This window comes from Neopsephotus bourkii, unplaced genomic scaffold, assembly GCF_033783945.1.
Source record: "Neopsephotus bourkii isolate Nb327-2 ecotype Australia unplaced genomic scaffold, CSIRO-AGI_Nbou_v1 NB_1615, whole genome shotgun sequence".
NCBI classification, from domain to species: domain Eukaryota; kingdom Metazoa; phylum Chordata; class Aves; order Psittaciformes; family Psittacidae; genus Neopsephotus; species Neopsephotus bourkii.
Genome location: NW_026902090.1, coordinates 1263720 through 1277394, shown reverse-complemented (window position 1 = coordinate 1277394; position 13675 = coordinate 1263720). Strand labels below are relative to the sequence as shown.

General features: G+C 54.7%; 1 protein-coding gene across 1 annotated transcript; it reads right to left on the bottom strand.

Moving 5' to 3' along the window:
* Positions 1 to 5989: 5989 nt before the first annotated feature.
* On the bottom strand, positions 5990 to 10204 carry NPM3 (nucleophosmin/nucleoplasmin 3). Its single transcript, XM_061372507.1, has 6 exons — positions 9977 to 10204; positions 8260 to 8345; positions 7476 to 7595; positions 7212 to 7305; positions 6681 to 6816; positions 5990 to 6568 (listed from the first exon to the last, which is right to left on the bottom strand). Exons 1-5 carry the CDS (start codon positions 10170 to 10172, stop codon positions 6692 to 6694), a joined length of 621 nt encoding a protein of 206 aa, XP_061228491.1. The 5' UTR covers positions 10173 to 10204; the 3' UTR covers positions 5990 to 6568; positions 6681 to 6691.
* Positions 10205 to 13675: the final 3471 nt, after the last annotated feature.

Genomic DNA, 13675 nt, shown 5'->3' with positions numbered 1-13675 from the left:
GTGGGAGGAGGCCACCCAGGATGTTGGGAGTCAGTGCTGGGGTCACTGTCCTTTCTGTGGGACAGGCTCAGAGGCTCCTTGAGGGCCACGAGGATCTGAGGCAGAGATCCAGAGCTGGGTCAGGCAATGTGGCTTTGGCTCGGGTTCTCTTAGGAGAGGACTCCTGTTCCCCGTGTGCGGGATGGGAGGGTGGTTAAGCCTAAAACCAACAGCAGTGGCTGGGGGGGGTCTGTCCCTCAGCTGTAACTCTACCTTCGTTTGTTTGCTTACGGCATCCACCCCAAATGCCCATGTGTGTCTGCGGGCCCCTGTGTCAGTGGCAGCTGAACTGCTGACCCCAGGAGTTTGCAAAACACCAGGGTTATGGCCCCTTTGACATCCCAGCCCTGCAGAGCTGCAGCTCCTCCTGACCCTGGCCCTAGGGAGCCAGCCCCTGCGACACCCCGCATGGCTCTGGGGGGACAGGGGGAGGTGGCAGGGCCAGCAAGGATGAACCGCATGGAAGTGGTGAGGTGGGCATGCTCCCCATGGCACCTGCTGCTCCCCCTGCTTGACTGCAGCCCCTCACCTTGATGGCCATTCCTATGGACCCCCCTGTATCCCTTGCCCAAGCCCAGCCCCCTGCTCCTGTCAGCCCTATAGCTCCCACCCCTTGCTGGGCTGGCACAGGGACCGTGCCCCTCTCCAGCTCCTCTGCCCAGGGCCATGGCTGGTCTCCGTGCCACCCTGCACACCTCTGTTTAGGGAAGGTGTGGAACATGCGGTCCCAGGCATACCCACAGCCAGAGACTGCAGACAGCCTGGAACTTGTTTCTCCCAGGCACAAGCTGTAGTAGGGGACTTCACACCATCCTGGATCAGAGTCATGGCATGCACAAGATGCCCAAGCTCCCACCATGGTGCTAACACCTTCTCCAGGGTATACAGGGATGGGTCAGGGATGCAGGGAGCCAGCCTAGGCACAGGAGCAAGCACCCAAGGGGTTCAGATGGGGGTTAAGAGCCCTCCAAAGATTCTGCTCCCACTTTTTCCTCAGTAGCCAAAATCCCATCTCCTGGGGGCCCAGCTCCATCACTAGACCATGCTGCCTTCCCCCATGAACTGATCACCAGGTCTAGCAGGGCAGACCTGCACAGGCAACAACCCTGTTCCATATGCTCCCCTCATCCTCTGCTCTGCTTGCCAGCAACAACCATTCATATCCAGCCCCAAAAACCTTGTGCACTGCAGCTTGGGGGTCTCCACCCCACAAAGAGCCTGTCAGGAGCACAGGAGGCATGGAGGGAGTATGGGTGTCCCACAGCCCCTCTACAGAGCCATCACCAGTAAGGACACCACGGAGGCCACATCCTGCCCATTCAGCCTAAGGCTCTGCCACTGGTGGTGCTGGGAACAGAGGACCACAAGGTCCCTGCTCTCCCTGCAGCAATGTGCCTCCCTGTCCCCCAGCTGCACCAGGGGCAGGGATGTGTGGCCAGCAGCAGCCATTCTGCCAGTGTCAGGGACAGCCCAGCCCAGAGCATTCAGATTTGCACCTGGAAGCCAGAACCTCCATGCATCCCTGCTGCAGCGGTGGAGCAGAACTGCTGACACCACCCTGATGTGGGGCTGTGCCAGGGATGCGGGAGGGATGGAGCGGGATGGCTGCGGTGGGGCCTCACCCTGTTGCCTTGCACAGGGCTCTCTATCACATCCCAACCATGTTCACTTCTAGCACATGCTTTATGTGTCTGTGAGTTTAAACCATGGCACAACCCCTGCTCCAGTGTCACCCTGTGCTCCTCCAACACCTCCTGCTGTGCCTGAACCACACACCATCAAGCTACAGCTGCTGCGGCAGCACCTTCATGGAGACACGCACCCCACACCTTGTATTCTGGGAAGTGCTGTGAAGCTGGGGACACGTGTCCCCACTGCAAGCGGACACTGAGCAGCTATCACAGCCTGGCCATAAGCAACCTCCGGTGTTGGGATGTGCAGCTGGGAGCAGCCATGGTAAATCAGCCACTGGCACCCACTGTGGAGCCAAGAGCTGCCTCTTCTCCTGCAGAGCAGTCGGTGGGATGAGCACCAAGGCACCCTGGGGAAGATCCAGCACATGAACGAGCACCAGCAAGCAGGAGATGAGCCAGGATCTGAGTTTCAGCTTCTCCATCAGATAGGGCTGCTCCCACACAGGGTACCAGAAGTGTTTCCCTCTACAAGGCATCTCGATGGGAAAAAGATGGGAATTAATCAGCAGCCTAACCCTTCCAGATACTGCTGCTTCCTTTTTCGGCTGCAATGCTCAGCTCTGCCCTAACCTTTAGGATGGGGTGAGGCAACAGCAGAGGTACCTGTGCCTGCTGCCTGGCAGGGCAGGACAGGGATAGCAGGATCAGCTAACACCACAGAGAACAGGACACTTTGTCCTGGGTTACGCTGCCATGGAGGTGCCATGCACCCCACAGCTTTCTGCCCCATCGCACAGAGCCCCTGCACCCTGTGACAATGGGGATGCTGCACCCCCAGGGGTGTCTCACTGTTCCCCCGCAGGCCGGGCAGGGGCAGTGTCACCCCAGTTCAGTGTGGGAAGCGGCAACACGGAGCTCATGGAGCAGGGGACCAGCCCCACCTACAGCACGGTTACAGCTCTCTCAGCTGCCATGGGGCTGTGTTCCAAGCCTTGGAGATTTGAAACCCAGCAAGAAAACTGTCGGGGCAGGATGGCTGGGGCATCACAAGGAAAACCTCTCCCTGGCCACACTCAGCAGAGCAGCTCCACATCCTGCTCTGCCATTCCTAAGCAAGCAACTCAAACCTGACCTCTGAAACCAGAGCATCCTCTACGAGCCAAACCCTGGTGCAGTGGGGCTTGTACCTGGGCCAGACCCTGCAGCGAGCAGCCCAAGCCTCTCACTGGGTACAGCAGAGTGGTTTGGGAGGGCTATGGAGAGTGCAGCAGTGTGGATGCACGGCTGTGGTGTTCATGCATGGTGACCTCCAAAATGAGCCATGCTACAGCCACGTTTCTTTGCTGCATGGCCCAGACAGGGTCAGGGTTCCCATTGCTGCTGGAGCAGGGAGGGATCCATGCCCGGTAATGTCAGCATGCAGAGCACTGAAGGCAGCATAAAGGAGGGATGCTCAGAGCCAACCACCTCCCAGAGCCATCACCTGGGTTGGTGCATCATTTGGCTGCCTGGGTACCAGCATCTCCACCAGCCCATGGGAGAGCGAGGGGTCCTGCACCCTTATATGTATTTCCAGCATGTGGAGCCCACACATGTATGTAGACACACAGCTGTTGCCCACACCCTATGCCAAATAAGGCAGCCCTCACACCACGAGCCCCACGCTTCACTCCCCACGCACAGAGAACCTCCTGCCCCCTGCCATCCCTGAGCACCCCCAGCCTGCCCATGTCCGAGCTCACCTGCTCTTAGACAGCCCTGTTTGTTTGCCCAAGGTATTTGCAGCCGGGGGCACCTGCTTTGATACCATCAGCTCCGCGAAGGAAGCTGCTCACCTAGCGTGACCCCTGTAATCCCATCCTTCCCCATTAAGCACTGTGTGTGAGTGCATCCCCCCTCCCAGCCTCCTGCCATCTCAGCATTTCTCTCCCTCTCCCCAGCCTGAGCACATCAAGGCTGTGACATTGCTGAGGAAGGGGGAGAAAATCCTCCCATGTCACTTCAAAAGGGGCCTGCCATTGCCCCCTCTGGGACTGGGGTGTGCTCTCTCCCCTGCCACCAGCCTGTGGCAGTGCTGGGGTCCAAGCAGCACCCATGGCAAGGCCTTAGGCTGGGCTGATCCTGCAGCGGGGTGGACAAGACTGGTCTCTTGATGCCTCCTGCCACCAGCACCATGTCCCCTATGGTGCCACCTTTGCCCATTGGCAGGTCTGCCTGTCCTGTCACAGCACCTTGTCCCAGCTACCTAGATGCCCCTATGGAAACCAGCACCTTAAACTGTCTCCTTCTACTCTTTAAGAGATCAAATGCTCCTTCCCATTACCCAGTATTGCCTTTCCCACCCTGTATGAAGCAGCCATACCCCATTGCCAGGCCAAGCTGTGCCCACTCCCTCCCCACAGGGCTCCCCAGCCCACCCTTCCAGGAGCACTTTGTTAAAGGTGATCTACTGGCTCTTATCTCCCCTGAGCCAAGCTGCTCCTCCACTGAGAGCAAGCAGGACCCAGGCCCAGCAGGTGAATTAGCCCCGATCCCTTTCTGTGCACACAGTTAGGGAGATCCGCGGGGTTGTGTGTGTGCCAGCCCTAGCAGGGGCTGGGCACCATTGCAGCACTGATAAAGCCACAGCTCTGTTCACTACAATCATAGAATCACACAATGGTTAGGGCTGGAAAGGACCTTCAGATCAGTTAGCACCAACCCCACCGCCGTGGGCAGGGAAACTACCCTGAACTCCCCTCCTGCACCATCAGCGCAGGGCACTGGTGTGCTGTGCCCTGCCGGCACCTCTCAAACACACATCCATCCCTCGGCAGAGCACTCCTTCATCTCTTCTCTCAGCAAGGCTGCTCAATTGCCCCGCTTCCCCTAAGCTGCCCCAAAACAGTGATACTTGCCTGGGATCGAACAGTGCACAGACCACCATCCCCAGGCACCCTATTGTCCCAGGAGAACAAATACTTCCCTGGGGATGTGCGCTCTCCCAGGCAGCACCCATCCTTCCCGCAGGGCCAGACCCAGGCACTCTGCTCCATCCCGGCACCGGTGCTAGGTGCCCTTAGCATTGCAGGGAGAGGCGAGGACAGAGGCCGGGATCGCTGAGCCCCCGCCGCGCTGCCCGCCTGCCACCTAGCGGCGCCCCACGCCTCGGGGCTGGGGTAACAACATCCCTCTGCGGCAAGGGGCAGCACAGCTTCCCCCCGTGCTGGGCAAGGGCTGCTTGGGTCCATAAGGGAACAGTGGGGAAGTGGAGAGGTGCTACTTAAGCCCCAGAGGAGAGAACTGGCCCAGCTCACAATGGGGGACAGAGCCTGAGCTGAGGATCCACCCTGGAGTCCATGCAGGTGAGAAACTCACTGTCCCGACAGAGCCAGCAAGGCAGAACAGTACATGATGCTTCTTGGGGTCAATAGCCAATATAGGATTGAGACAGGCATCAACCCGTGGACCAGGGATCATAGAGCCATAGAACCATAAAACAGCTTTGTTTGGAACAGATCTTCAAAGGTCATCTAGTCCAACCCCCCCGCAACGAGCAGGGACATCTTCAACTACATCAGGCTGTCCAGAAGCACATCCAGGATGGCCTTGAACGTCTCCAGGGATGGCGAGTCCACCACCTCTCCGGGCAACCTGTGCCAGTGTTTTACCACCCCCATTGTAAATGTATTTCTTCCTCAGGTCCAGCCTGAATGTCCCTTTTTAGTTCAAAATCATCACCCCTCAGCCAATCGCAACAGACCTTGCTAAAAAGTCTCTCCCCATCTTTCTTTATAGGCTCCCATGTTATAAGGATGGAAGATGAGAGGTCCCACCTGACTCAAGCACAGAAAGGATGAAACCCTCCTCCAGATACCCAGACGTAGGGGACACAATGCCCCAGCACAGGCCTGAGCTCAGACCTGCCCCATGCCCTGCAGGCACTGGTGTCACCCATCCCCAGGACACTGCTTGACTGAGAGCGACACAGTGAGGACTTTACCATGCCAGTGCCCAGCACGAGGGCTCATGTGTCCCAAACCAAGGGGGTGTTGCTAAGCTGGTCACCTCTGAGAGCACACGTGGAGCTGGTCCCTGCCCCACACAGCTACCAGCAGCTCTGCCTCTTCCCTTGGTAGCCTGGATGCTGCACTGAGCTGGGCTCATGAAGCACGAGTGTGCAGAGCTCCTGCGGGACAGAGGAGCCCCCAGATCTGTCCTGGGAGCTCTGCAGCATTGCCAAGGGAAGCAAGGTGAGGGACTGGGCACAGAAGAGCATTTCCCACTGCAGTGCAGATGGGAGGAACCTGCCAACCAGCAGTGACCCTGCTCCAGGCTTGATGTGTAAGACCTTTATTGAGAGCGTAAAAACAGTTCTTTACAAAGCAGATTGACCCAGAGCCTCCCACCAAACCCCAGACAGGCTCTGAGCTCCCACCCCACCATAACTGCAACTGAGGACACAGCCTGGGCCCCAGTTTCACATTTTCAACTGTATAAACCCCATCAAATTGTGAGTAAAGAACAGCAAACAGACTAGAATCAGTAAAAGTGCCTGTTCCACCACTGGCTGTAAGGGGAAAGGGCCAAGACAGGTATTCCAAAGCCAGCAGGAGGGAGTGCACAGAGCAGAGGTCTAGGACAGCAAAAAGGCACAGGGTAAGGATCACCTCCTGCATCCCTGATTCCCAGGCAGGGATGGGGGAGAAAGATTATACCAGCAGCATCTTTCCAGTTTTGGGATCAAGCTCCCAGGGCTGTGGGAAAGGAGACACCCCAGTACTGGGAGCAGTCCCTGCTTCCCAAAAAGTTCCAACACAAAAAAATGAAAGTAAAAACAAAGCAGCAAACATTGAGGTCCTGGCAAAAGGTGTCCGAGGTAAACGTCATCCGGGGAGAGAAGTCCCTGTGAGTACCTAGAGGAAGAACCAGACTGAGACCAGCAGCCTCCTGCAGCAGGCCAGTTTCTACCCATGCTTTCCACACCAGGTACTGAGACCCTTCCCCTGAGGCTGCCTGGCCCCTCACCTTGTCTTAAGTTACTGCTTCCTCCTGTACTTCTTGGCTGGCTTGATAGGAGGAAGCTCCTCCTCGTCAGACAAGTCATCCTCCTCCTCGTCAGACAGGTCATCATCCTCCTCAAAGGAAACATCTTCCCTGTGCACTGGAACACACAAGTAACTGTTACACACCAATGTATGTCTTTGCAAGAGCAGCTGACCCCCAAAAACACTCCAAGAACAGAATTGTCCAAAGAGCACTGGAGCAGGTCTAACAGCAGCTTGTGGTGAGAAGCTGTATCACAGCTGGAGAGAGGTCTCAGACAGGAAAGGTGAGAGATAGCCATTGAAAAGGGGGCAGCATTGGTCACCCAGACCCCTTTTCCCATGCAGGCTTTATGGCAGGGAAGGGATCCCTGCATGGAGACAGCCCCTGGGGAACCAGCCCAAAGGAGGCATCGAGCACATCCCCCAGGGGCTCCCCAGGCAGTGTTCATGCTGGTGGGGGCCCTTCATTACCCCTCGCTTCCCCAAAGCCTTTCCCCATCAGAGTCCTCACCTATCCTGTGCCAGCCAGCGAGGTGCACTGGGCCAGAGCCTGCTGCCAGGCGAAAGGTCACTGGAGGCTGCAGCTCGAAGTTGTTCAGACTGAGCTGCAAAGAGACAGAGATGGAGCTGAGTGAAGGGCAGAGGCTAAAAAGGAGAATATCCTGTAGTCTCCAGCATGGCACCTCTCCCATGGGACCCAGGGCATTTCCCTGTGAGCTGCAGACCAGCTCATGGTCAGTTCCTTACAACCCGAGTCTTTAAAACAAGCTCTTACCAAGGGCTGGCATGACAACTTCAGATTTGCCACCGGCACAGCAATCTCCTGGTTCTCATGGTTTCGCCCCACAACCTCCACCACGTTGCACTCATCCTTGGCACCGTCTGTGAGGCAGACCTGGGTGGAAATGGAGATCATCAACTACTACTGCTCCCCCAGGGGCTCTCCATGGGACAAGCAACTGTCAGCCAATACTACCAGCCCAGCTGCCATAGTGTGAGAGCACTGCTCCACAGAACAGGGAGAGCACAGAGCTCACCAAGCAATGTCCCCCTGACCACCTCCAGAGTGGCTCTGTGGCTTTCCCAGCTGGGACCCTGTAACCACCTCAAGTGATGGTTTGTGAGCTGCATTTTCTGCTGATCTCATCCACAACAGCATATCCCAGGATGGAAAACATCCTCCAGAGCGAGCCAGGGATGAAGCCCCTCAATCCACCTGGGCTTGGAGAGCAACAAGCCAGCTGGTGGGGAGGGCATGTTCTAATGAGAGGCTCCAGCAAGGTCAAAGACAAGGAAAAAACACTCCTTCACACCATAGCTACAGTATTCCTCTGCTGAGCAGCCTCCTGCCACCACTGGCTTTACCTAAGCACCTCCATACAACAGATAAGCACCACAGCCCCATGTCCTGCCCTCAGCACAGCCAGGGCAAGGACCTGAGAAAAGGGAGTCCCCTGGTCCAGCCCAGCCAGGGGTGGTGGAATGAGCCTGGGAAGGGGGTGTGAGGCTGCGGGTTACTATGGGAGAGAACAAGCATAATTAATTCTTATTTCTCTTACCACAGACAGGGCCAAAATGTGCTCAGAGTCATCTTCATCGTCCACCTGAAACGTGTAGGATTTGGTACTGGCAGTCAGCTCACAGCCTAGAAAGAGAAGATATGAAAAGCTACAGCAGCCATCACATAGCCCCAGGCACAGGCACCCAGGCTGAGCCTCAGCTGGCCATGCACATGGCATCCATAAACCACTTGATTTCCCATCCTCAAGAGCAGCCTCCAGTCTCCAGGATAAAATGTTCCCATGAACTATGCTCCTGGCTCAGTACCACACAGGGACAAAACCTCATGTCCCATAACGGGGATGCCATGAGCACCACCCAGGGGCACCCAAGGCCACTGAACACAGGCAGGGCAAGGCTCATCTCCTCCAGAGAGCAGAGAAACCAGAGCACATGGCTGTGGATGATGGGAGCAGCCAGAAAGGAGGCTGAACTCCCCCCACCTTCAGCAGAACATTTGCTCTGGGAGCAGACACACAGCATTAGACATGATGAGGATCAACCCAAGGGGAGGGTGCTGGACCAGGCTGCAGGGAGCTGGAGTCCCTCACGTTTTGAGGGGGATTTCATTACATACTCCTCCAAACAGCTACAAAACCAAGGGAGATACAAAATCTTGTCCTTAGTTCTTAGGATGAGGATTCAGGCGACCACGTGGAGGAAGGAATGGCAGAGTGCCCGGGGTGAGTTTGCGTGTTGCAGGATGATTCACTGCCGTGAAGCAGACCAGGCAAAAACAGAGCTGAGCCCTGCATACCAGACCCGGCATTTGAAACGGAAAGGAATTAGCTCCAGGCAGGGCCTCTTCCCATCCCTCCTACAGTGCTCGCAAGATCCCCAGGGCAATGACCAAACTCAGAAGGGGGGTTCGGGGGTGCTGTGCTGTTCCACATTCCCAAGCCAAGCGGCTGGGCACGCTTTGGGCTGTGCGCAGCGCAGGGCCTCGTGCGCGGGGTGGCCCTGCCCGGGCGAAACCCGCCCCGGAGGGGAGGGACGCGGCTCCATGCCCGTGGAGCACAGACACGGGAGAGGCCGTCCAGAGCCGGGGCTTCCCCCCACCCCATTGCTCGCAGCCTTCTACACCCATGAATGCCCCCAGAGGGCTCCCCTCAAACCGGCCCAGGACCCCCACCACGTGTCCGCTCCGTCCCAGGCCCAGGACACGTGTCCCGCTGGCCCGGCCCCAGCTCGCCAAGCTACGGGAGCGCGCTGGGGGCCCTCACCCCATGCCCCGGCCTTACACACGTGCCTACGTGTCCCAGTGTCCTGCCGTGGCCGTTCCCCCACTTCCCCCAGCAGAGACCTTACCCTCCAAGGCTCAGCAACGCGCTCTACGTGTCTTTCCAGAGCCACGTGTTTCTACACCCCCCCGTGTCTCTCTATAACAGGGACCTGCCGGGTCCCTATTACCCCCTCTCAGCGTGTTTCCCCCTCTCCCCATTCCTCCCCACGTGCGTTTCCCCGTCTCCGCGCCGCTCTCGTTACTCCCCCCTTTTCCCCCTTCCTCCGTCTCTCTCCTGACCCCATTTATTGCCCCAACGTGTCTCTCCCACCCCCCATCCCCTCCATGTCTCTTTCCCCGCCATCTCTCACACCTTCCCCCCCGCGTGTCTCCCGTACCTGGTCTATTACCTCTCCCCCCCATCTATGATCCTTCACATGTCGTCCCGTCTCCCCAACTCCTTCTTACCACCCCCTCCCCGTATCCCCACTCACCGAAGAGGACGCTGCCGGGGCCGTGCAGCTCCATGAGGCGGCAGGGCAGCGATGAGAGAGGGGCGGGCCGAGCCGGGCCGTGCCGTGCTGAGCCGTCATAGCTTTTGCCGCCCCGCCCCGGCATGGCCCGGCCCGGCCCGGCCCCTGCCCGAGGGTGACCAAACCGAAGAGTCCCGCACGCAGCTTCGCCCGGCATCCTGCTAGGGGGACCCCGCTGGCAACAAGGTGAAGGGGTCCTTTATGGAAGGGCTCGCTCCATGCCCTTTATGGAAGGGGTCGCTCCATCCATTCGCCGAATGCCGCTGCTATAGCGTTTTATTTCCTTTCTATAAAAGCGTAACGGTTATTAACCCAGCGCGATCCTAATAACTTTCCGTGCTAACTGGCCACCCTTCACTCTCTGGGGGACAGGCAGGAGGGGGAATGGTGGAAGGAGAGAGGGTATTTGTGAGGGGGAGTGTCTTAACTTTGTGAGGAGGGTAAACAGCCCAACAGCCACCCAGGAGATGAAAAGGCACCACCACGTCTTTTTACAACCCATCCTGGGCCTTCAGCCGAAGTATTTTCTGACCACACTGCTGGCTATGGAAATGGCAGAGTGGAAGAGTGTCCCTTACTAGCAGCTGTCCATCTACTGCCCTTTTCATGGTCACCATCCTGGCTCCAGGGCACCAGCTTTCCCAGACACTGGGAGAGGATAGAGGAAGGGCTGTAAGAACGCTGAGAGCCTGAAGAAGGGGAGCAGTGGTCCAGAACAGGAATAGGGACCAAGGCCAGGGCATACCAGAGGGATCTGCTCATCTCTAAGCCTGGGTGAGGGCAACAGCAGAAGTCTGGCACCAGGGACTGTGGTGCAGGAGCCTCCGAACAGAGGCAAGGTCCTTCTTCAAGACATAGCGCAGGGAGCAGAGGCCTGGGATGGTCTTTCAAAGCTGAAAAGGAAGCAGCCTGGGCCGTGCTGCAGGGGTACAGTGGGGGAGCAGCTGAATTAAAACTAACCCCACTAACGATGAACTCAAACCACACTGTCAGGAGCTGGCTCTGCTCCCACTATATAGGAGACCTCCACAGCCACCCATTTGCTCTGCTCCAACCGCAGCTGCTTCAAGAAAAACACAGTTGAGGTTTGAAAAGCCAAACCTGGTGCCAGAAAAAGGCAAAAATACAAGTGGTCGCTCAGCAAGGGTTATACAAGTGTGCTTGTTTGCTTCTGCAGTAGTTGCTCTCTGCAGCCATCAGGCTAGTGGCCCATGAGGCAGGCAACAGAGCTCACTTCTGCCTCCCACTCCCTTTCTTGAGGGACTTTCTGGTGCAACAACAGAATCCAGTCCTGTGTTTGACACAAGCCAATGGACACTGCCATTTCTGCTGTAACTTTGTGAAATAGGCTTCAAGAAACAAAAGATAACTACATGCAACACATGGTGAATTTGTGAACAGCTATCATTTTAACATAGCACACATATACTGGATTAGGAGAAGCTCAAGTGCCAGTTTCCCTGCTCAGTTGGCATGTACAGCTTTTGAACTGCATAACCTGTTCTTCTGCAGCACGTGGATGAACACTTGTGAGCTAACCTTGGGAAAACACAGCTTTTCATAACCCTGACTCAGCCCTCCTGCCTGGCTGTCAACTTTATACATACAGGAAGCTACTTGCTGTAGCTGTCTCAGGAGCTTCTCCCAGTTAAACTGTGTGGATGTACAACTGTGGAACTTCGATGTTTGCCCCTTGCACACAGCATAGCCCTCAAGTCACTTCACCTCTCCCCATGTTTCTGTGGTCAGGTTCCTCTGGGCTTCAGCAGCCTCAAGCCAGCAGCCAGTAAGACAAAAAGTAATGAGGAAGAAGGGACACATGAGCACTGCTGCCACACTCTGCCTTTGACAGAAACTGGAAACCACCTTTAAAAGAGCTGCTTTTGTTTCCAAACAGGTGAAGTTCAACTGGCAATACTCACAGAAGAGACAACCACAAAGGTCACTGCCACCCTGAAGTGTTGTCAAATACCTGCCCCTGAAAAGCAACAGCACAGATAAAAGCCTACCATGGAATGCACTGCCACCACCAAAACCAGAGACAGGGTTCTTTGACATCTGATCCTGAGCCCATCCAACAGACGTTACATGATGTAATACGCACTGCCAAACCGCTTCTGGTTCTGGGACCTCACACACAAAACATGTTTCTTATTTACGTTCACTTCTCAATTTTTATTCTATTTCTCGCATGGTCTTCAAATACAGTTTTACAGGTCGTTTTTTTCTGCTACAGATACTGTTGATCTAAAAACAGAATAATGAAAGTGGCATTCCAACCTTAATGAAAATTCATAACCATGAAAGATATGTCAATGTATCGCTTTACAGTCCTAGAATGATGGTATTGGCCTGACGTTCCATAGGCTTATACAATTAACTTCTATAATAATAACAAAGTCATAGGAAGAGAAAATGTGGCAACTCCTTAAAAGCCAAGAAATAAGGCCACAAGCATCCTATGCTGTTATGTTATGCATCCAGATAAAGTAAGTTGACTCTGGTATCCATGAACAACACTCTCCCAACCTGATAAACCAAGGTATCAGCTATTCAACATGCATTCAAAGCTGTATAAAAACTAGTGGCATTCAGCTCTGACTTGCATGAAATCCTGTAACACAACCCCTTACTTCTCTCTAAAAAAAAATGAAATGAACTTGCTTCAACTTAAATACTTTGATACCGCATTAAAAAAATTGTTCACATTCTGCAAAGGAGAAAGAAAACAAAAACAAAAAAAAAGAAAAAAACCCACAAAAAAACCCAAAACAAAACCAAAAAACCATCCTGTATATGACTACACCAGAAGGCCAAACACAGTATTGCCTCATACAGACAATGTTACTGCAGTCTTAACGCCGTTCGTTACAGGTTATGTAACTTCTATGCAGCTGGAGGCTCATAAAAAGAACTTCCTCTGTGCATCACTGAAAAAAACCCCAGGAAAATTAAAAAGGAAGAGAAAGACAGCGGATGGCAGCAGGTGAATGAAGCAAGGTACTGCAAGCTGCGTACCATTGGCCAATTGTGTATCTGGGCCACTGGGACTTGTGTGAAATACCAGTTTCATAAATGATGCAACTAGCTCACTAACAGATCCCATACGACGCTGATTCCATCCAATAACCAAACATGTCAGTCCTGTGTAAAAACATTAAACTCTTGGAACATTTAAAAGTAGGTAACCATTTAAATAATGTGTAAAAATGTGCTTATTGTGGCATCTCTTATAGAAAAGTTATTTGATACAAATGTGCAGGACTCGAAGACCCTGATTAATCCAACTGGTACAAACAGGCTTTGAAACGTGGTGACTGTTCCAAGGACAAGTCTCAGCTGCGGGACAGCTCTCTCCCTCTCACCGTCTTTTGTCCACAATCCCATGTGAATGTTACCAAGCCCCCTTGTGAATTGCTGTTTCAGTCCCAAGAGAATGATAACCTCACACAGTGACAAACTGCTGTCTGAAGGAAGGATCGTTTGGGATCTGCTCCCCCTACCCAAGATGGTCAGCCCCTAGCCCTGGGCATGAGGCACAGTAAGAAAGGTCAGTGCCAAGGACAGATTTGTTCTCCATTGTGGTTTTAGGTTATTCCAAAGTGCCACCTTGGACCTATACCATTTCACTTTTGAAAAGAAAAAGTTACAAAAACCGGT